Source organism: Melospiza melodia, chromosome 20 (genome assembly GCF_035770615.1).
Source record: "Melospiza melodia melodia isolate bMelMel2 chromosome 20, bMelMel2.pri, whole genome shotgun sequence".
In the NCBI taxonomy this organism is placed as follows: Eukaryota; Metazoa; Chordata; class Aves; order Passeriformes; family Passerellidae; genus Melospiza; species Melospiza melodia.
Genome location: NC_086213.1, coordinates 1,221,882 through 1,243,920, shown reverse-complemented (window position 1 = coordinate 1,243,920; position 22,039 = coordinate 1,221,882). Strand labels below are relative to the sequence as shown.

The 22,039-nt window shown below is 51.7% G+C and overlaps 1 protein-coding gene across 1 annotated transcript in view; it reads left to right on the top strand.

Annotated features, from left to right (window-relative positions):
• The window catches only part of POLE (DNA polymerase epsilon, catalytic subunit), a 33,357-nt gene that overhangs the window by 10,170 nt on the left and 1,148 nt on the right, over window positions 1–22,039 (top strand). The window contains exons 15-45 of the mRNA XM_063173091.1: window positions 290–397; window positions 1,062–1,190; window positions 2,004–2,106; window positions 2,182–2,328; window positions 2,906–3,051; window positions 3,828–3,976; window positions 4,334–4,426; window positions 5,095–5,239; window positions 5,718–5,875; window positions 7,809–8,004; window positions 10,164–10,378; window positions 10,636–10,738; window positions 10,922–11,002; window positions 11,075–11,197; window positions 11,285–11,503; window positions 11,822–12,028; window positions 13,185–13,328; window positions 13,657–13,797; window positions 16,024–16,177; window positions 16,257–16,363; window positions 17,263–17,439; window positions 17,823–18,046; window positions 18,194–18,414; window positions 19,012–19,216; window positions 19,618–19,791; window positions 20,048–20,173; window positions 20,656–20,788; window positions 20,881–21,073; window positions 21,151–21,282; window positions 21,388–21,581; window positions 21,767–21,967. Of these exons, the coding sequence (XP_063029161.1) occupies window positions 290–397; window positions 1,062–1,190; window positions 2,004–2,106; window positions 2,182–2,328; window positions 2,906–3,051; window positions 3,828–3,976; window positions 4,334–4,426; window positions 5,095–5,239; window positions 5,718–5,875; window positions 7,809–8,004; window positions 10,164–10,378; window positions 10,636–10,738; window positions 10,922–11,002; window positions 11,075–11,197; window positions 11,285–11,503; window positions 11,822–12,028; window positions 13,185–13,328; window positions 13,657–13,797; window positions 16,024–16,177; window positions 16,257–16,363; window positions 17,263–17,439; window positions 17,823–18,046; window positions 18,194–18,414; window positions 19,012–19,216; window positions 19,618–19,791; window positions 20,048–20,173; window positions 20,656–20,788; window positions 20,881–21,073; window positions 21,151–21,282; window positions 21,388–21,581; window positions 21,767–21,967 (4,848 nt within the window). The remainder of the gene's footprint in view (window positions 1–289; window positions 398–1,061; window positions 1,191–2,003; window positions 2,107–2,181; window positions 2,329–2,905; window positions 3,052–3,827; window positions 3,977–4,333; window positions 4,427–5,094; window positions 5,240–5,717; window positions 5,876–7,808; window positions 8,005–10,163; window positions 10,379–10,635; window positions 10,739–10,921; window positions 11,003–11,074; window positions 11,198–11,284; window positions 11,504–11,821; window positions 12,029–13,184; window positions 13,329–13,656; window positions 13,798–16,023; window positions 16,178–16,256; window positions 16,364–17,262; window positions 17,440–17,822; window positions 18,047–18,193; window positions 18,415–19,011; window positions 19,217–19,617; window positions 19,792–20,047; window positions 20,174–20,655; window positions 20,789–20,880; window positions 21,074–21,150; window positions 21,283–21,387; window positions 21,582–21,766; window positions 21,968–22,039) is intronic.

Genomic DNA, 22,039 nt, shown 5'->3' with positions numbered 1-22,039 from the left:
TAGTGAAGTAGGGTTTTGGGTTTGTTTTTCAGCCAGTGTTTCTTGGAGGTTAGGCCTCTGTCACTTGGGGTCCTGTCCTCTCTTAAACTGAACTGAATGCTTTTGAACCCTTTCTGAGGGCTTTTTACCTGTTTCTGCTACCTTTATCAACTCCCCCAGTGCCTCAACACATCCCTTACGGCTTAGAGGTCCACAAGCAAAGCAGGGACAGGGATATGGGGCAGAAGCTGCTGGCCTGCAGCCAGGGACAGTTGCCTACAGCCTCACTGCCATCTCCATGTCCCTGTAGAATCCTGCTGCCTTTGACTTCCTGGTGCAGCATGTGGAGAAGACTTTGCAGCATGCCATTGAGGAGGAGGAGGGTATTCCCTTGGATCAGGTCACCAACTTCCAGGAGGTACAGCACCCGCAGCATGGCTGAGTTGGGCAGGAAACTGGGACTGCAGCTCTAAAATGCTTGTTTGGGTTTGGTTTATGTTCTACAAAGAAAGACCTAAGAAGACCATCTACAGGTTGAGTCCTGCATCCCAGCCTGGAGATCAGGGTCTCTGCCCTATCTGAAGAATGCAGCTCCTGCTTTTCCCTTCATGGGTTCAACCAGGAGCAAAGCTCTGAGAGAGCTGGGAAGGAATTTAGAGACAAGGCAGACCCCCTCAGATATCCCAAATGCTCTTGTTCCCCACTTCTTATCAGCTACAAAAGTGCAGGTTGCCTCTCTCCAAATCCAAGTCTGGAGTTTCTTGGTGGGCAGCATTAGACTGGGGACCTCTGGTCTTTTGCTGTTGTCTCCATTAACCCATTTGCACTGAAAAGGTCCTCAATCAAGTCATATTTAGGAAGCAGCTGCTCCCACTTCCCAGGTATCCCTATGGAATAGCTTATTCTGGATATCGAAATCAAAACCTAAAGCAGTGTTGAGGAGACCCTGCTCTGCTCCTTTGGTCCTTTAGATCCATCCCCAGAGCCTGTGGCGAGTGAGACTGTGAAAAACCAAATGCAAAAAGTATTTGATTCATTAACTCCTTCCTGCCCTAGTTTCAGTTCTCTTTACCTCACCACAGGTTTGTGATGAAATCAAGGCCAAGTTGAATTCCCTGAAGGATGTTCCCAACAGAATTGAGTGTCCTCTTATCTATCATCTGGATGTGGGGGCCATGTACCCCAACATCATTCTGACCAACAGGTTGCAGGTGGGTAACATGAGTCTTGTGTCTCCTAATCTGATTTCCAGATGACCTTGATGGTCCCTCTGGATCCCCTTAAAAGCAGGGGCTGAACTTTCTGCGCAGGGTAGGGGAAGCAGATGAGGCTGGGTATGAAATTTGGTCAAGCTGCCATGGAATTGTAGAATCACAGAATTATTTTGGTTGGAAAAACCCTCTAAGACCATTGAGTCTAACCACTCTGCCAGCATTGCCAAAGCCACCACTAACCCATGTCCCCAAGTGGCACATTCACATGGCTTTTAAATACTTTCAGGAGAATGCCACTCTGAGCAGCCTGTGCCACTGTCTGGTCACCCTTTTAGTGAAGGATTTTTCCCTAATATCCAACCTAAACATCTTCTGGCACAACTTAAGGCTGTTTCCTCACTTGCTCCCTGGGAGCAGAGCCTGATGCCCACCTGGCTCCACCCTCCTGTCAGGGAGTTGTAGGAGCAAGAATGTCCTCCCTGAGCCTACTTTTCTCCAGGCTGAGCCCTCAGCTTCCTCATCTGCTCCTCACCAGACTTGTGCTCACCCCCTTCCCTGGCTCTGTTGTCCTTCTCTGGATGGCTAGGTCTTGAGAGACTCAGCTGCAGCTTTAGCTAGAACTCTTCCCAGAAACCTAGCTGTTGTTTTGAGGAGCTTGTGCTCCTGAAAGGCTCTGGAAAGGGGATCTCACTGACTACTATCTCTGATGTTCACACCTGTCCTCTCCTGCCACTCAGCACCTGTTCTGGCATGAGTTGTGGTTTGGGGACTTGTCCCCTCTAACACCTGTGTGTCTGTTACTGCATCCAGCCCTCTGCCATGGTGGATGAGGCCACATGTGCTGCCTGTGACTTCAACAAGCCAGGTGCCAACTGTCAGCGCCGGATGACGTGGCAGTGGAGAGGAGAGTTCAGTAAGTACAGCCCACAGAGAAGGAGCCAAATTCCTGCTTCTCCTCTGAGAGACTGATCACTGCCCTCCTCTGCAGTGCCTGCCAGCCGCAGTGAGTACCACCGCATCCAGCAGCAGCTGGAGTCAGAGAAGTTCCCTCCCTTGTTCCCTGATGGACCACCCCGTGCCTTCCACGAGCTTTCCCAGGAAGAACAAGCCAAATATGAGAAAAAGCGCCTAGCAGGTAAAAAAATCAAGGTGATGATCCTGGCAGTGTTTTACACCGTGGACCATGAGCGGTATTCAGCAGTAGTGACCCCTCCTAGGCTGTGGGGTGAAGTCAGGCTGGTCTCAGAACTTCTCCAGGATCCCAACAGACTCATGCATGCTTCCTACAAGGAGCCAGGCACTGATACCTCTGTCAGTGTTTCCCTTTCTCTTGGAGAGCCATGGATTTTAGCTGAAATGTGAATGGCTCCATTTTTTTGTCAGGCTGCTAAATAAAGCCAGTTAATAAAAGAGAAACATCACATTATCCTATCACCTGGAGGGAAGCTGTCCAGCAGAACCACCCAACTGGCTGGGGGCAGAGCCTGGGTTGTAGCTGGGCCATATGATTAGTTTGTTTTCCCCCGGCCCTCCACCTCCATAAAGAGGTGCTGCATCTTTCCTTACTGGGATCTTCCTCTCCCTTTGCAGTAGGGCTGTCCCCCACTCACGCATGCCTTATGCTTAGCTGCCTCCCTATCCCTACTCTGTTCATCCCTCTGTAGCAGGGCAGCCATCCCTGACAACCTCCCTCTGCCTCCTGCCTTGACCAGATTACTGCCGCAAGGCGTACAAGAAGATCCATGTCACCAAGGTGGAGGAGCGAGTCACCACCATCTGCCAACGAGAAAACTCTTTCTACGTGGACACCGTGCGAGCGTTCCGGGACCGCCGATATGAGTTCAAGGGGCTGCACAAGGTACCGAGCTTGGGTGCTGCTCAAATTGTCTTGCCAAGCCTGGGGACCTCTTGTGCCTTGCTGAAAACCTCAAAGGATTACTCTGTTGGCTTCCCACTGATAGAGGGCAGGGTTGTGTTGGTTATTGGGAAGAAAATCTTCCCTGTGAGAGAGATAAGGTGCTGGCACAGGTTGACCAGAGAAGCTGTGGCTGGCCCATCCCTCCCAGTGTCCAAAGCCAGTTGGGTTAGATGGGACTTACAGCAACCTAGTCTAGTAAAAAGGTGTTCCTGCCCAAGGCAGGGAGTGGGATGAGATAAGCTTTAAGGTGCCTTCCACCCAAACTATTCTAGGAGGCCCAGGGGCTCTATGTCTGGCAGAGTTAATTAAAGAGCCTGTTGCTTTGCAGTTCCTCCCTGCTGCCTCTTTTGCTATGATTCCCAGGGCTGACAGAGAGGCTGTTCCTACACTGGTGGTTCTGCTGTTATCCGGGTGTGATGGATTCCATCAGGCAGTGTATTGAGTTCTTCCCTGCACACATATGGTGCAGCACAGCTGGTGCTGCTTGAATTCAGATCAATGATGGGAGCTGCAAGTCTCATCTGACAACTGACAAAGTGCCTCTGGCCAACCCCTCCTGTGCTGCAAAATAAAATGGGATGTTTGACTCATGATGCTGATCTTTGGCAAAGATATTCCTGTGGAGCTGCAATGCTCTGCTGGGACTGAGTGGAAACCAGTTGGGTGCCACCAGCAGTGATATGTGGAATTGTCCTGACTCTGCCCTTGGCATGCAGGTGTGGAAGAAGAAGCTGTCTGCAGCAGTGGAGACCGGAGATGCCTCTGAAGTGAAACGCTGCAAGAACATGGAGATCCTCTATGACTCCCTTCAGCTGGCCCACAAGTGCATCCTCAACTCCTTCTATGGATATGTCATGCGGAAAGGGTAAGTCTCCCCAGAGCCATCCAGGATCCTCTAGAGAGGACCCTTGGAAACCAGGATTGTCCTGCTGAGGTAGTCACTTCCTGAAGCACCAAGATGAGAGTAGGTCCTGCCTGTAACACTCTTCTCTTGCTTCTACCCACTACTCCTCATCCTGGAGACTCTTACCAGACATTAAATGATGGAAATCTTGTCAGTAAGTGGGTTCTCAGCTTTTCTGGAGCATGAGAAGTAGAGAATTTCATAGGAGAACAATGTTGTGTTTCTTGCCCTTCTTCCCCTAGAGATCCTCCTGCCCCTCCATAGCTGGGTTTTGGAGGGGATATGTCATTGTTTTAACTGTGACTTCTCTGTTCACAGAGCTCGCTGGTACTCCATGGAAATGGCTGGCATTGTCTGCTTCACAGGGGCAAATATCATCACCCAGGCCAGAGAGCTGATCGAGCAGATTGGGTAAGTGTGTGCTGAGCTGAAGAAGGTCCACCTGCATCTAGGACAGATGTGGGAGCATGTTAAACACTCGAGTTTTCAGAGAGATGGAACACATTTCCTGTGAGGAAGAAGGGCTGAGAAAGCTGGGGGTTTTCATCCTGGTGAAGAGAAGGCTCCGGGGAGAACTTAGAGCCCCTTTAAGTGCTTAAAGAGATTCCAAGAAAGATGCAGGCAGATTTTGGGCAACAGCCAGGAGTGGTGGAACAAGAGGGAGTGACTTCCCACTGGCAGAGGGCAGGGTTAGATGGCATATTGGAAAGAAATTCTCTGCACAAGTTGCCTGGAGAAGCTGTAGATGCCCCTGGATCACTGGAAGTGTTTCAAGGTTGGACAGGGCTTGGAGTAACCTGGTCTAGGCAAAGTTGTCCCTGCCCATGACAGAGTTGTTGGAATGTGATGAGTTTTAAGGTTCCTTCCAACATCAAGTGATCTGTGATTCTCTCATTCTATGAGCATTCAGATTCCTGACACTGCTGTTGTATTTAAAGGTTCCCTTTGCAGAAGGGAGCAGTGGATGGAACAGGCTGCTGCCTAGTAGGGGACACAGAACTGATCCTCACCTCTCATCCACTCTGCTCCTGACAGTGGCCTTCCTTCCTTCCTTCTTTCCTTCTTCCTTTCTTCCCTAGGAGACCTCTAGAACTGGATACCGATGGGATTTGGTGTGTCCTTCCCAACAGTTTCCCAGAGAACTTTGTCATCAAGTCAACCAATATCAAGAAGCCAAAAGTAACCATCTCTTACCCAGGTGCCATGCTGAACATCCTGGTGAAAGTGAGTCTGGCACCTGTCCAGGCCAGCTCTGCAGCCTGGGAAAAGGAGATGGAGAGCTGATGAGTTGGGAGAGCCCCTCTTCCATGTCCACTCCCTATGTAGTGGGTGAGATGTTGGGGGTGATGGCCCTGGAGAGCATCTGAGTGGAGAAAGAGGCTCAATATCCTCCTCAGAGAGGGGGTCTGTGAGAGGCCAGGTTAGGTGCATGCTTACTTGTGCTGGTAGGGAGTCCAGCACAAGGTCTAAACCAATGCTCTGCTTACTCCAGGCTCTATAAGAGAAGGAAATATCATTTTAGGGTACAAAGCCTTTTTCTTCAACAGGCAGGAAAGGTGCTTTGACTTTTGAGTCCTAAATTGTGCTATAGCTCCCAGAGGGGTGCTCAGGTGTCCCTTTGGGCAGGGTGTGTCCCAGGGGCATCCCCTGGTGTGACCTGGCAGCTGTAGATTGAAACTGTTCTCCTGGGGCTGTGCCACAGGAAGGCTTCACAAATGACCAGTACCAGGAGCTGCAGGATCCAGCCTCACTCACCTATGTCACGCGCTCAGAGAACAGCATCTTTTTTGAAGTGGATGGTCCATACCTGGCCATGATCCTTCCAGCCTCCAAAGAGGAAGGCAAGAAGCTGAAGAAAAGGTGAGATTTCAAAGCTTGAAATATTGTCTCTTCCCCTGAGTTGAAAGACTAAGGATCTTGTTGCCTTTGTACATGTGGGGCATGTTGGTCCTTGCCTCCAGAGCCAGCAGCATTTGAGTCACTGGCTTTAAATGACAAGTTCCTTATGTCAGATCATTGAATGCAGCTACTATGGCAGTAAATTTTAGCAGATAACAGGAAAATTACATTTCTCCAGCCTAGTGACCAGACATCTGCCTGTTTGGCTCTGAGGTGTGCAGGAGAACATTGACTTTGCTTCTGAGGATTTCTAATACTGCTTCTATTCAATCCAATCTGTTTAAACTTAGCACTTCCTGCCTTCCTATTTTTCAAGTGTTAACAGACTTCCAGTAACACTTCTCCTATGTATTTGCCCTTCCCTCTCCATCTGTAAGTAGGACTGGTTCTGCCATTACTGTCACATTATGGGATAGTTGTACCCAAACTTCACTGATTTCTCAACGACCACCTCCTAACCAAGAATGTGAGCTAGAGCACTAACATCCATTATTTTGGGTGGCAGCCCACAGACCTGGATCTGACTCCAAAACATGCTGTTGCTGTCCCCAGCACTCTCTGTCCTCATAATTCTGAACATTTTGTGCTTAATCCCTGACAGGACAAGGTTCAGCACACACCATTCCCTACCAGTGCCCCTCTCCAGGCATTCAGACCCTTTTGCAAGAGTGAAAGTGTTGCTCAGCTCTCAGTGGGCTGTGTTTGTACAACTCTCCCCAGGAGTTCTGGATTCCTATAGTTTAGGGGTCTAAGAAAGGGCATTTATTACCTGGTCACTCTCCAAGCACAACAGCCTGGAGATGGCTACAGGCACCGTGGTCAGTGGAGGAAGGAAAGGTTGTGCTGTTGGGAATGTGGGTAGGTGGGAGAAGGGCTGGCCAAGCAGGTTTGAGTATTCCCTCTTCTCACTGGTTATTCCCACAATGGTGCTTTGGGGTTTTTTTGAGACGTACCGATAATTTTCAGGGCTGTAAAAGACAAAGCAATGCAAGAAAAGAAAAGGCAAGAGGGAGGAATGTTCCCTTAAGTGTGTCGTGGCTGCATCCAGTTTTCTCTCAACCTCTCTGCCAGCATTGGAGTTGCCAGTTTCCTGCTTTCTAAATCTCTTCTTAATATCTTCATTTCCCCTCTTGGGCTCTCATCTCCTTCCCTTACTTACACAAGATTTAAGGTCACTCCTCACCCTCAGTGCTGCATCAAGGTTTGGCGTGCTCAGCACAAGAAATGATGGAGCTGCTGCATTGAGTCCAGAGGAGGCCATGGAGATGCTCCAAGGGCTGCAGCCCCTCTGCTCTGGAGCCAGGCTGGGACAGCTGGGGTGTTTACATGGGGAAGGCTGCAGGGAGAGCTCAGAGCCCCTCCCAGGGCCTAAAGGGGCTCCGAGAGCTGCAGGGGGACTCTGGACAAGGGCTGAGAGGGAAAGGACAAGGGGGAATGGCTTCCCACTGCCAGAGAGCAGGGTTAGATGAGATATTGGGAAGGTATTCTTGTCTGTGAGGGTGGTGCAACACTGGCACAGGATGCCCTGAGAAGCTTTGGCAGCTCCACAGTGTTCCAGGCCAGCCTGGACAGGGCTTGGAACCACCTGGCCTAGTGGAAGGTGTCCTGCCCATGGCAGGAGCATGGGATTGGATAATCTTTGAGATCACTTCCCCTGTGGTTCGATGAGTCAGTGTGGATGATCTGGGGCAAGAGCTGAGGTCCTTTTCTAGACCAAGGTTGCTAGAGAAGCTGTAGATACTTGAGATTATCCAGGTGCAGCTGTGGCTCCTTTGAACATGCTGGATAGTGGCACAAAGGCATGGGGAGAAGCAGCCTGGCAGGAGGGACACGGGTGGCACCCTGAGGGATGTGTCCCTTGGTGCAGGACAGGTTTATTCACACTCTCTCCCAGGTACGCCGTGTTCAATGAGGATGGGTCCCTGGCTGAGCTGAAGGGGTTTGAGGTGAAACGCCGGGGAGAACTGCAGCTGGTGAAGATATTCCAGTCATCTGTGTTCGAAGCCTTTCTGAAAGGCAGCACCCTGGAGGAGGTCTATGCTTCTGTGGCCAAGGTGGCCGATTACTGGCTGGATGTGCTCTACAGCAAGGTAGGCACAGCTCAGCAAGTCTGCTCTCCAAGGTGGAGCCTGGGAAGGAGCATCTGAGCTGCTCAGGCACTGTGGGAGGGTGGACTTTGTTTGCACAGTCAGGGGTCTCTTGTGCCACTTTAACACTCAGTCACTTCATAGATGACACTGAGCTGGGTGGGAGTGTGGATCTACTGGAAGGCAGGAAGCCCTGCAGAGGGAATGGACAGGCTGGATATCCATGTGCCAAACCCAGTAGTGTGAGGTTCAACAAGGCCAAGTGCCAGGTCCTGCACAGGGGTCACAACAACCCCGTGGAATGCTCCATGCTGGGGGCATCGGGTCTGGAAAGGCACCTGACAGGAAAAGATCTGGGGATGCTGATCAACAGTGACTAAACACATGCCCAGGTAGACAAGAAGGGCAATGGCACCTGGCCTGTACCAGCCATAGCGTGGCAAACAGGACCAGGGCAGTAACCATCCCCCTCTGCTGGACACTGCTGAGGCACCTTGAACCCCTCATGACAAGAAAGACATTGAGGGGCTGGAGCATGTCCAGAGAAGGGAAAAGAGCTGGGGAAGTGGCTGGAATGCAAGGCTAATGAGGAGCTGTTGTGGGGGCTCAGCCTGGAGAAGAGGAGTTTCAGGGGGGACATTCTTACTCTAAAACTCCCTGACAAATAGGACGGAACCACATGGGACATACAACTCCCACAATCCATGTACAACTCCCAGCATGGGAGCTGGGCACTTTTCTCAGGCAGCAAATGACAGGATTAGAGGAAACAGCCTCAAATTGCAGCAGGGGAGGTTTAGGTTGAGTAATAGAGAAAATTTCATCTCCAAAAGGATTGTACAGCTCTGACACAGGCTGCCCATGGCAGTAGTGGAATCCCTATCCCTGAAGGAATGTATAAGCTGTGTGGATGTGACGCTAGTGTACATGGTTAGTGGTGGCTTTGGTACTGCTGGGGGAATGATTTGGTGATACTAGAGGGCTTTTCAACTCAAATTATTCTGTGAGATAAGAGGGTGGGAGGGAACAAGAGTCTAACTGGGTCCTTTTCATGACCTGCTGGTCCAGGGGCATGATGTTCATCATAAATTCTCATCAGGTTGAACAAAGACACTGGTCACATGTCAGGAACTCTTTGTTTTATTGTACAGTCGCTGTAACTCCAGCAACCAGCCCACTGCATAATCTCAAAAGGTGTTAGTCAACAAACCAATTCTTACAATAGACTTCCACAAGAGTGGAAGCAAACAAGCCCTTAATTTTGTATGCAACACTTCAAGAAGCTCTCAACTCCCACCACAAGCTCCTCAAAATGCACTGGCTCACAAGTCCCAATCGACCACCAGTATTCAATGGTACTGGCTAACAAGCTGCAACACACCATCACACAAAGGTGCTGGTGCATGAGCCACAACACCACTACTCAAAGGTCCTGGCTAACAAGCCACAACACACCTTTATAAAAGCTCCCACTCCCACAACAGGGTTCAATACCAAGTATGAAGTAGAATATGATGGCCGTTTGCTCAGGCAAAGCAAGTGAAGAAAACAATATCACCAGTCCTTAGATCTGTGTTGGTCTTGCTTTGGTCATGCCATATGGATGGTCGAGAGCTGGGGTAAACAATGAGACAAAGAAAGTGGTAGAGAAAGAGAGGAGAAAAAGAAGAGAGGGGACCTCTTTGCTCCCTTTCATGTACAGCAAGCCCTTATGGATGTGTGTTGGACAGGGGACTAAGCCTGAGTCTTAAGGCATAGCAGGGAATTGGGTCAGAACAGCACTGCCACACCTCTGTGGGACACTCTCTTCTAATCACACCTTTCCTGTAGCAAAACTCAGAATGTTTGAGACAAAACATGTTTAGTTCTGATCCTCTACAGTCCTTCGTTTTGTGATGCTGTTTTACAACAAATTCTTGGTGAGCCTAACTTTGTATGCACAACACAAAGCTGTACTGCCACAGCTGGGCTGATGCAATTGATGCCAACCTGAAACCCACACACCCTCTTTTCTATAGATCCCACTGGCAGCTGCACTGGGAAGCAATCCCCAGGCTCCCAGTAAAGAGACACATCAGCTGTGTGTGGTGTTCCCTCTTTCTAACAGCAGCAAAGTTTGATCATTAGTTCTTGCTAACTTTGGGCTTTTCCCTGGCCTTCAGGCTGCCAACATGCCTGATTCAGAGCTATTTGAGCTCATCTCAGAGAACCGCTCCATGTCACGCAAACTGGAGGACTACGGGGAGCAGAAGTCCACCTCCATCAGCACTGCCAAGCGCCTGGCAGAGTTTTTGGGGGACCAGATGGTGAAGGATGCAGGGCTGAGCTGCCGTTTCATCATTTCCAAGAAACCAGAAGGGTCTCCTGTAACCGAGAGGTAACCCCACCTGGAGGGGCCAGGACTTCTGGCAGTGTGTGAGAAACCAAGAGGGGATGCACAGGCAGCAAGAAAGGAGGGAGGTAGAATACATGGCCAGGTGATCACCTGAATCTGGCACAGGCCATGAGCAGGGCAGTGGGTAACACTGGACAGCCCAGTGGCCTTGCAGGAGTTTAGGAGAAGCCTGGAGGATCTCCACAGGCTGGAAGAATTGATTGTGGGGTGCTGGGACATTGATTGCTTGCCTTCTCCAGGGCCATCCCCCTTGCCATCTTCCAAGCTGAGCCCAGTGTGCGCAAGCACTACCTCCGGAAATGGCTGAAGAGCCCCTCGCTGCAGGACTTCAGCATCCGCGCGGTGAGTGAGGCATCCCTGCGGGTGACACCACATCTGGGACACGGGCTCGTCCTGTTGGAGACACAACCTGGGTGGTGGCCTCTTGTGCTCACAAAGCAGGGGCCTGGGGTGAGGGTGCTACTGGGATGTTTGATCCTGTGTCTGGGGGCTTTCTTTTCTGCCCAAGCTCTGCCCTCTTTCCAGATCCTGGACTGGGACTACTACATCGAGAGGCTGGGCAGCACCATCCAGAAAATCATCACCATTCCTGCAGCCCTGCAGCAGGTACAGGGCTGTGAGGGGGTGGACGGGAGGATTTCTGCAGGGGACTCAGTGTGATTTGGAGCTATTCTGCAGGTAAAGAACCCAGTGCCACGGGTCCGACACCCAGACTGGCTTCACAAGAAGCTCCTGGAGAAGAATGATGTGTACAAACAGAAAAAAATCAATGAGCTTTTTGTTTCAAAAGGCAAGAAACAGGTAAAGATGGGGAGGGAAAGGTGCTGGCAGTGCCACTGGGGCTTTTCTCTTGCAGCCCCTATACTCCTGTTCTCCTTGCTCTCTCAGATTCTTGCCAACCCGCCTGTGGAGGGGACACCCAGCTCACAGGTCAGTGATATAGAGGACTTTGGGGCTGTCAAGATCCCTCTGCCACTGGTTCCCATTGCAAATAAGCGGAAGCGCATCCCTGCAGCAGAGGAAAGCCAAGAGATGTCCCAGGACCTGGAGCTGTCCCAGTCCTGGCGAGAGATCCTGGGCCCACCTCCATCCCTTGGCACCACCAAAGTAGGTGAAGCAAATTCTGCAGGGGATGCCCCAGGATTGTACTCATCCATCGAAGCTTGGATGCTTCCAGGAGCAAGCTGTGGATTTCACAGCTGCACTCTGAGAACCCACACTCTGAACACACATGGTTCTGGGATACAAAGAGAAATACAACCAGGACACAGAAAAGCAATCACTGATAGAGAAAAGGGGGTGGTGGCTTCACAGCTGGGGCAAAACATGATGTGAGACTGGAGGCTGGAGGGCTAGTCTGTATGGTGTGATGTTGTGGGGCTGGGACGCTTTTGCTGATTTCTTTCTTGCGGTCCCCCCACTCAGGAGGAGCGTCTGGTCTGGCTGCGCTTCCACCAGAAGAAGTGGGAGCTGCAGGCTCGGCAGCGGCAGGAGCGGAGGAAGAGGCGGCGGCTGGAGGGTGGCGGGGCGGCGGGCGGCGGCGCGGTCCGCGATGCCTTGTCCAAAGGGCTGGGCAGTTACCTGCGCCGCACAGCGCGCAGCATCCTGGACTTGCCCTGGCAGGTCGTGCAGGTACTGGGGAGGGGACCTGCCACAGGGCAGCCTGGAGCACAAGCCTCACATTTACACTCTGTGGTCAAACGGTGAAGTTCAGGAGCCCTGACCTACCCCATGTAAATGTTAGCCCTGGGGAGCCCAGGAGGGACTGCAGAGCCTCAGACTCACACACATCTGGATGGAAACAGGTGTCGACAGAGTCATTCTTGGTGACTCTGAGATGCATGGGTAGATCTGCTGGTGGGGCAGCTCTAGTTCAGCCTGCGGGCAGCACTGTGTAGTCACAGAATGGCAAAAACGTCAGCTGAGGCTGGGGCAGCTTTCCTGTGCCTCTGGTCCCACATCCTGCTCAGTCAGGGTCACCCAGAGCTGAGGTCTCAGGAACATGTCCTGGAATATCTCCAAGGATGGAGAGCACCACTTCCATCCATAGGCAACCAGGACCAGGTTCACCTTCTCAGGGAAGAAGTTTCTGACATGCAGAGGAACCCTCCTGCATTCTGCTTTGTGCCTATGATGTTTAGTCCTTCCACTGGGTACCACTGGGAAGAGTCAGGTTCTGTCCTCTCTGCACTTCCCATTGGGTATATATATGTGGATGAGATCCCTCTGAGCTTTTTCTGCTCTGAGATAGACAGTCCCAGTTCTGCCAATCTTCCCTGATATGAAAGATGCTGCAATCCCTTCTTCCTCCTTGTGGCTCTTCATTCTTTTCCTTATGTCTATGTCCTGTGTTAAGGAGCCCAGCACTGGACATGAGATTCCAGTGGTACCTAGAAGCCGACAATGTACAAATGAAGAGGTGGGGTAGTGTCAACCAGGTGTTTTTACAAACCTTTGTTATGTGTGGCCACCTAAGCCCAGCCCCTGTCACCCACTTCATCCTCCAGAAAGGTGTCAGAGCTGCAGGTCCAGGACTTCAAGTGATTTGGATGACAATCCCTGGAGCTGGTTGGCCAGCCAGAGGCAGAGTTTCCTTCATGGTGCCCTGGGACAGTAGCAGGACACAGGGACTCCAGAGCTGAAAGTGATGACTCTCTAAGCCCCCACTTTGGTTGTAGCCACCAACTGACCATATAGATCCCTCCAGAGTGCTCTGCAGTGTAGATGTAAGCACTGATGGCATGTTGGATCTCCTGCTAGCACTGACCTCGTGCCCCATGTCCTGCAGATTGCTGAGACCAGCCAGCCTGGGCTGTTTCGGCTGTGGGCGGTGATAGGGAGCGACCTGCACTGCATCAAGCTGAGCATCCCCCGTGTCTTCTATGTCAACCAGCGCGTCCCAAAGCCTGAGGAGGGAACAGCCTACAGGAAGGTGAGGACCTACCCCTTCTGGAAGGGGAAACAGCTGCTTTCACTGAGGTAAGGCAATTCACCTCCCCTGTAAGCAGGAGTTACAAGCATCTGCCACGCAACACCTCCTACCCCATGGATATCCCTCATCCAGGCCCTAGTCCCTCTGCTAATCCCAGTCCGCCTGGAAATCAAGTTCTCTATTAAAGGAATTTGTAATGTGCATGAGCATAACCCACTGATTTCCTTAGGGGAGGGCACCAGGAGCTGGCCTGGCTCAGAGTCTGGCTCCTGGCAGTGGTGCCATGTGGTGGGATGTGTCCCAGTTATCCCGTCCCTTACCTTGGCAGGTAAACAGAATCCTGCCCCGCTCCAACTTAGTTTACAACCTGTATGAATACTCTGTTCCTGAAGACATGTACCAAGAGCACATCAACGAAATCAATGCAGACCTCTCTGCTCCGGACATCGAGGGAGTGTATGAGACACAGGTAACTCCTTCAGGTGCTCGTCTTTAAGGGTTCCTGAGCAGTAGCTTGTTAGTCTGAGTTCCAGTGGTGAGACACCAAAAATCCAAGATCCTGGACATTGTCCAGGAAACTGGGAATTATGCTCATATGGACGGAAGTGCTGGGCATCAGCTCATGGGTTACAGTATGTTGAGAAAGGGACTTCAGTTTATTTGGAGTTAGGAAACTTTGGGGAAAGAAATTGAGAGCTTCCTCTAAACTAATCCTGACCTAGCCTGCTGGTATTGTAACCAGGAAAGAGAAAGGGCATTTGGAGTAAAGCGGGGGAAAAACCCAACATATGTGGAGTGATACATAGGTCTGAGTGTCATGTCCTCTAAAACAAAGTTGTAAAAGCTTTAGATATAAGAACAGCATATAACTAGAAAATTTGGGAAGAGCAAGAAAAACCTAAATGAAATTCTGTATAAAGCAATGAGGCAAAAATTCAACTTGCCAATGCTGAGAATGAAGGTGGGAACCTGGGATGCTTGCCTCCAGTGAGGATGCTGGTTTGTCCAGCAGATCAAAACTTGATGACAGGAATTTAACGAAGAAGATACTGTAGTGAAAAGACCTGACCTGTATGGAAGTGGCAGAATAGACCACACCATTGTAAGAGTGGAGTTAACGAAAGCATGAATGCTGGTGAATTTGATACTGAAATGCACCGTAGGATTGTTATGGATGAAAAGTCCTGAGTAGGACAAGCTTTGCTGTGAGCAGAGGTGCCACTGGCCATGAAATGCTTTCTGAGGTGCAGGAGGCTGCAAGGGCAAAAAGATCATCACAGAGTTGGGAGACTTGCTACTCGAGTTACTGGTGTAACTTATGAAGCATTCCAGTGGGACATAGTTGAAGAAAACTTTTTTATTCACCTCAAGTTTCTACTTTTGAAAAATTTGAAGAAAAGTCTCTCAAGGCAAGGCACAACACTTAATGATTACGTGGAGGCTGTGAAATCCTGTGGTGATGTAAAAGGTTGAACCATATATGCCATCATCAATTGAAAATGGTCCTCGCCAAACCCTACTGAGGTTAGGTAAGCAGCAGGCAAAACGTCCTTCAGTTTACTTGTCTGAAGTGACTGGCTTGTACCCAAATTCTTTATATCTATAGACCTTCCTCTAGAAAAACCTGAGTCTTCTCCACTCTAGTAGAGTTTAATAAGTGGGAAGAGAAAAAACCAAGAATTTTAGAGAAAATTAAATGAGCAGCTGAAGTAAAACGAAGGACATGGAGAAGTTTTAAAGATATGAAGGGATTTAGATAGTCATGGGGTACCAGCATCTGTCATCTGAGGGGAGGTTGAGTGAGTTGGACTGTGCAGCCCAGAAGAGGCTCAGGGGACCTGCTTGATGGGAAGAGTGGAGAAGAGGCTCTGCTCTGGCACCCAGGAAAGAATGGGCAACAGTGGACACAACCTAAAACATGTAAATTCAGTGTAAATGTCAGAAAAAACTTCTGCACATATCATTGAGCAGGTTGCCCAAGGGGTTGTGGAGTTTCCATCCTCAGAGACATAGTTAACCCAGCTGGACACTGGCCTGGGCAAGGAAAGCTCTGTCTTGATCTTTAAACATCTGCAGTGCAGTTCTGATCATTATCCCAAAAACCACAGCAGGACTAACAGAGGGATGCAAGGGAGGGAACAGTTTGCCCTCAGGGATGGAACTTAGATGGGAATGCTTCATCTTGCTGAAGAGATGTGAGGGGCCTCTACAACTAAAACTAGCTCAAGGGAAGAGCAATTAGGCAACAAATGTTTGTTACTTCTCACTAGTTTGGGACCAGGTTCCTCAGCAAGCCATTCAAGAGTCTCCAACAGCAGTGGACTTGACAGCTACGGGGTTAATAAAACAGGATGGCTCTGTGGTGAATCTCCCACCATGCTCCATTATCTGGAGGTTCAAATGGAGCCCCTGCCTCAGAGTGAGAGACCACAAGTTGCAGAGCAGCAAGATTGCCCAAATACTGCTCCACACGTCCTCCAAAGTACCTTGATGGTAGGGTCTGGGCGTAGATAGGTAGATGTGGATTTCGAGATACCTGTTCTGTAGCTTTATCAAGGCTGATAGTACCAAACTCATGCCAAGGCACCTCAGATATGTGCTACCTGTGGCTTTTAATCTGGGTTGTTCTAGGTCTGCAACCCCCAAGAAGAGCTTAGTAGCAGTTGTTCCATCACATCTCTCCCCATCATTCCAGGTGCCACTGCTGTTCCGTGCCCTGATCCACCTGGGCTGTGTGTGCATGGTCAGCAGGCAGCTCGTCCGGCACCTGGCAGGGCGAGAGGCTGAAACCTTCAACATTGAGCACCTGGAGATGCGCTCACTGGCTCAGTTCACTTACCTGGAGCCAGGTGAGGCATCCTGGAGAGGGGCTCCTGGGGCACCTGGCACCCATGGGCACCACTGATGCTCTGTGCTCTGTGTCCCCAGGAAGCATTCGCCACATCTACCTGTACCACAGCGCCCAGGGCAGCAAGGCAATCCTGGGTCTCTTCATCCCCTCCCAGCGCAAGGCTGCTGTCTTTGTGCTTGACAAGGTAAGGAGGGCTGTGGAAAATGGAAAACTGGGGGTGCTGATGGCTAGACATGCCCTGGCCATATGCCCTGGTAGCCCCGAAAGCCCCCATGTCCTGAACTGATCCCCACAGCAGGGAAGGGAGAGATTCTGCCCCTCTGCCTTGCTCAGGTGAGACCCCCACATGTGGAGCTGCTGAAGTAAGTTCAGAGGAGGCCACAGAGATGCTCTGATGAAGGCTGGAGCGCTTCTGCTTTGTAGACAGGCTGGGAGAGCTGGAGGTGTTGAACCAGGAGAAGAGAAGGCTCCAGGGAGACCTTAGAGCCCCCTCCAGTGCCTAAAGAGAGCTGGAAAGGAACTTTGGACAAGGGACAAGGGGGAATGGCTTCCCACTACCAGAGAGCAAGGTTAGGTAGAATACTGGGAGGAAATTGTTCCCTGTAAATGTTCTAGGCCAGGTTGGATGGGGCCTGGAGCAACCTGGTCTAGTTGACCTCAGGTTGCACTAGGGGAGGTTTAGGATGAATATTAGGAAAAACTTCACCAAAAGAGTTGTCAAGCCCTGGCATAGCTGCCCAGGACAGTGGTGGAGTCACCATTCCTGGAGGGATTTAAAAGATGTGAGGATGTGGCACTTGGAGACATGGTTTAGTAGTGGCCTTTGGCAGTGTTGGGTGAACAGCTGAGCTTGATCATAAAGGTATTTTCCAACCTCAACAATTCTGAGATTATGTATTATCTGTGGCAGGGGGTTGGACTAGACAACATTTAAAGGTCCCTTCCACCCCAAACCTGGTAGGGCCAGGCAGCAGGAGGTTTCTTCGTGTATCACACATCCCTGCCAAGTTTTAGAAGGCCCCTGCCACTGCACATCCCAGGGTTGCTCTCCCCCTGCTCTGACCTGGTCTCTCTTCCACCCAGGTACGCAGCAACCAGATGCCAAACCTCACCACCCTGTTCTCAGTGGAGCGTGCAGCTCTGCTGGAAAAGGTGGGCAAGGAGCTGTTGCCCCCAGACAAACACACCTTCGAGGTGCGCGCTGAGACCGACCCCAAGGCCATCTACAGAGGCGTCCAGCGGCTGCTCTTGGGCTACAAGGTGAGATGAAGGTGTGGGGAAGGTTTCATTGGGACTGTTTGGACTAAGGGAAGGATGCTGTGGAAGGCACTGGTACAGCAGTTCCAAGAACACCTGCTTGTAACTGCTGGACCCACAGTCATGAAGTGGCTGCTTGTTTTGCTTGTGTGGGGCTTATCTGGGGCAGTGTCAGCAGCAAGGGCACCTCAGGATCTCACTCCATCCCTGCACTCAGCTGGAGAGCTAGTGTTGTTGAAGGTGGGTGCGTGCTTCAGGAATGCTGGGGTGTGCTGTCCCAGAACCGTGGGGACCTGCTGTGGGGATGGGGCACCTGACACCACCTGACACTTCCTGCTGAGCAGGTGAGAGGTGCACCAGGACATGTCTCTTTCTTCTTGCTGCAGGACGAGCGCCGGGGCCCCACATTGGTGGCTGTGCAGTCCAACTGGGACCTGAAGCAGCTGGCAAGTGGGATCCCCATCATGGAGGAGTTCCCCTTGGTCCCCATCCGGCTGGTAGACGACATCAGCTACTCCGTCCTGGACTGGCAGCGCCATGCCGCCCGCCGCATGATTCGCCACTACCTCAACCTGGACACCTGCCTCTCCCAGGCTTTTGAGATGAGCAGGTACCCAAGGTGGCCATGTTCCCCTGAGGCTGCCATGCCCTCAGTGGGACCACAGGAGTTGCCTCACCCCTTGAGGGGACTGTCAGGGTCCCTGTTTTCCCTGCAGCCATGCTCACGCCAATGACCGCTGATGTCTCTGTGCCTCAGGTACTACCACATCCCCATTGGAAACCTCCCTGATGACATCTCCACCTTCGGCTCCGACCTGTTCTTCTCACGCCACCTTCGTCGTCACAACCACCTGCTGTGGCTGTCCCCCACGGCCCGCCCCGACCTGGGGGGGAAGGAGGCCGATGACAACCGCCTGGTCATGGAGTTTGATGAGAGAGCCTCAGTCGAGATCAACAACCCTGGCTGCTACTCCACAGGTGAAGAGGGAGGAAAGTGGGAGCACTGAATGGGGCAGAGCTGGATCCTGCTCTGTGAGTCCTGCAGAGGTGTGGATGCAGTCCCCAAAGAGTCTCTATGGTGACAGTTGTAACCAGCAGCTTTTGGGTTTCAGCATCTGTATGGGTAAGGAGGATGCTATGGGCATGCCCTGGAGCAGGGAAGGCTCACCTGAAACATGTGAAGGCATCAAAATGGGGATTCTTTACCAATGACCACTGACAGCAGCACTTGGCAGACCACCTGCAATGTTGTCAGCCCAAGGATAGCTCACTTGGTCATCACTGGTGATGCTGGGACAGACCTCTCTTAGGCAGCTTGAGTTCTTCTAAGGTCCACTGTTGCAGCCTCCAGGAAAACTGGTGGTCCCCAGAGGGTCAGTAGATCTGAGTCTTGTTGAAAGACAAGGCTCAATCAACACCTATGAAGGTCCAGTCATGCCTGTGAAAGCATCTGCCCTCTGAGTGCGGTAGCACCTCTAGATCACCCTGTACCTGTGAAAAGCACTTCTGGCAGCAGCAGGAGGGTGTTCCTGGTCCTTTCCCTGCCTCCCTGCTGACATCTGTGTCTGCTCTTAGTGTGTCTGGAGCTGGACATCCAGAGCCTGGCTGTGAACACCGTGTTGCAGTCTCACCACGTGAATGACATGGAAGGAGGCTCCAGCATGAGCATTAGCTTCGATGTGATTCAGCAGGCATCCCTGGAGGACATGGTCACAGGGAACCAAGCTGCCAACATCCCAGCCAGCTATGATGAAACTGCCCTCTGCTCCAACACTTTCAGGTGTGGCTTGAGAAACAGCAGGAAGTAGAGAGGTAGTCTCCACCCTGGCAGGTCCCCTCAGGGTCCTACTTCACTCCCTCCTGGCTTTAGCCTTTCCCCAGCAGTAGGGCTGGTAGGGTGGTCTAAGTATAAGTCCAGGCCTCCAGTGCATGGCAGGCATCTTCTCCAGCACATTGAAAGATCCTCAGAGCTGCCTGGTGCCTCAGCCAGCAGATGCATGGGGATGTTGCTTTCTCCTTTGTTCATGCTCCACCAGGTTATAGAGGCATATACGTGCTGAGGGCTGAAGAAGGGAGTTCCTGTTCTAAATCCTCTAGTGTGTCCCTAAACATGTCCCTGTCAGGAAGGGGGAAGTGTTGCTGGTTGCTGGTGGGGTGATGCCAGTCTCTGCTCGTTGGCAGGATTTTGAAGAGCATGGTGGTGAGCTGGGTGAAGGAGATTACGCAGTACCACAATGTCTATGCAGACAACCAGGTCATTCACTTTTACCGCTGGCTCCGCTCTCCTTCCTCCCTGCTTTATGACCCAGCGCTGCACCGCACGCTGCACAACATGATGAAGAAGCTTTTCCTACAGTAAGTGAGGTCAAGTGTGCCAGTCTGGTGGATGGGGAATGGAGAGGCGTGATGTTAGTGACCAGGATCACCCACAGTGATCCTCCAGAAAGGTGGGCAGTAGGAGGGACCTCTCATCCTCTTTGGGTGACTTCCCTTGCCCGGTGCTGCTGCATGTTGACTCTAGGCTGAGGAATCAACACGTGCTCTTTGGGTCACATATGCCCCTCATGCATTGCTTTCCTGCCCACTGATGCCACCCTGTGCCCTGTTGCAGGCTGGTGGCTGAGTTCAAGCGCCTGGGCTCCTCTGTGGTCTACGGCAACTTCAACCGCATCGTCCTGTGCACCAAGAAGCGGCACATTGAGGATGCCATCAGCTACATGGAGTATATCATCAACAGGTGAGGTGCACCTGGAGGTGGGGCTGGGACAGGGCTCAAGACCAGGGAGGAGGATGCTGATTTTTTGTCTTCTAATGCGCCTCAAAACTGAATTTATTTTTTTGGCAAAGCTACGGAAGGTACAAGGCTTCCCAGTTCTCTTGCTGTCATGCCTGGAGTAGTGATCTGTCCCTAGCTGCCCTCTATGGGCAGTATTCCAAGTATACTCATAGGATTCAATCCTGAAGAGACTTCAAGGAGAGCCTGAGATGCCCAGCAACTTGTCCCCTGGCTGGCTGTCCACATCCCAGCTGTGGTATAGGCACCTTGACACAAGAACAAAGAGCCAAGTGTCCTTGGGCATGGCTTCCCCTGGGATCCCTAGCAGGGGCCCAGTGGAAAAGGGGACACTCCTCTCTCCTGGCCAGCACCACGTCCCCACAGTGTCCCATGAAGTAGAGATGGTGCTGACACAGTAACTGACTGCAGTTTCCTCCCTCCAGCATCCACTCCAAGGAGATCTTCCACTCTTTGACCATCTCATTCTCCCGGTGCTGGGAGTTCCTGCTCTGGATGGACCCAGCAAATTATGGAGGTATCAAGGGAAAAGTGGATTCTCGCATCCACTATGGGGAGGTAAGAGATGGGAAGCACCCTGTCCCTTGGGAGCAGAGTAGGGAGGTGTTGGCTGGGCATGAGAGACTGCTATGCATGTCTATGACCCCCAGAAGGACACCAGGAAGACATTGGAGGAGGAGGAGGAGGAGAGTGAGGAAGAGGAGGAGGAGGAGGAGGCGAGGGAAGAAGAGGAGGAGAAAGGGGAGCCAGATGTGGAGGAGCTGCTGGAGAATAACTGGAACATTGCACAGTTCCTGCCCCAGGCCGGCTCCTGCCAGAGCTACTTCTTGATGATCATATCAGGTGAGCAGCATGGGGTCATTGTGCCCCTCCAGTGCCAATTCTGGATAGGAGCTGGAGCCTTGCCTATGTCTTCCCAGCCTACATCGTGGCTGTATACCACAGCATGAAGGAAGAATTGCGGCGTAACACCCCTGGGAGCACCCCCATCAAGAGGAGGAGCACCAGCCAGGTGTCCCAGGAGGCTCTGGGGGAGCTGAGGGCCATGCCTGGTGAGTGCCAAGCCCCAGGGCGGCCCTGCTGCAGGTAGAGACACCCACCTCGCTTGCCCTATGTGCCACCAATCAGTTCAAACACTCTCTGCTTTACCCCTCTAGGCATGATCACCTTCTCACAAGATTACGTGGCCAATGAGCTCACCCAAAGCTTCTTCACCATCACCCAGAAGATCCAGAAGAAGATGGCTGGTTCCCAAAATGCCACAGAGCCCTCAGACATGTTCCCAGTCCTGCCGGGCTCCTACCTGCCACTCAACAACCCAGCTCTGGAGTTCATCAAATATGTCTGCAAGGTCAGTAGGGGTGGGCCAGGCTCCTTGGCTGAAGGATTGGGGTCTGAACTGAAATTCTGGTCCTTGTCCATTGCTGCAGCTTCTCCCAGGATGGATCTTTTTACTGGGTCACAAGGGTCACAAGGATCTGAGCTGTCCTTAGAACAGTGTCTGCTGCTAGGCTCATCTGGCTTTTACCCTTGCAGGTCCTCTCCCTGGATGCTAATATAACCAACCAGGTGAACAAACTACGCCGGGACCTGCTGCGCCTCATCGAGGTGGGCGAGTTCTCAGAAGCAGCCCAGTTTCAGGACCCTTGCCGCTCCTATGTGCTTCCTGAAGTCATCTGCAGGAACTGCAACTTCTGCAGGGATTTGGACCTGTGCAAGGACCCTGCCCCTTCCCAGGTGCAGCCTCTCTCCTAGGGACAAAAGAGGCCTCAGTACAGCGATGCTGGAGGCCAGCCGATTATCTTACCC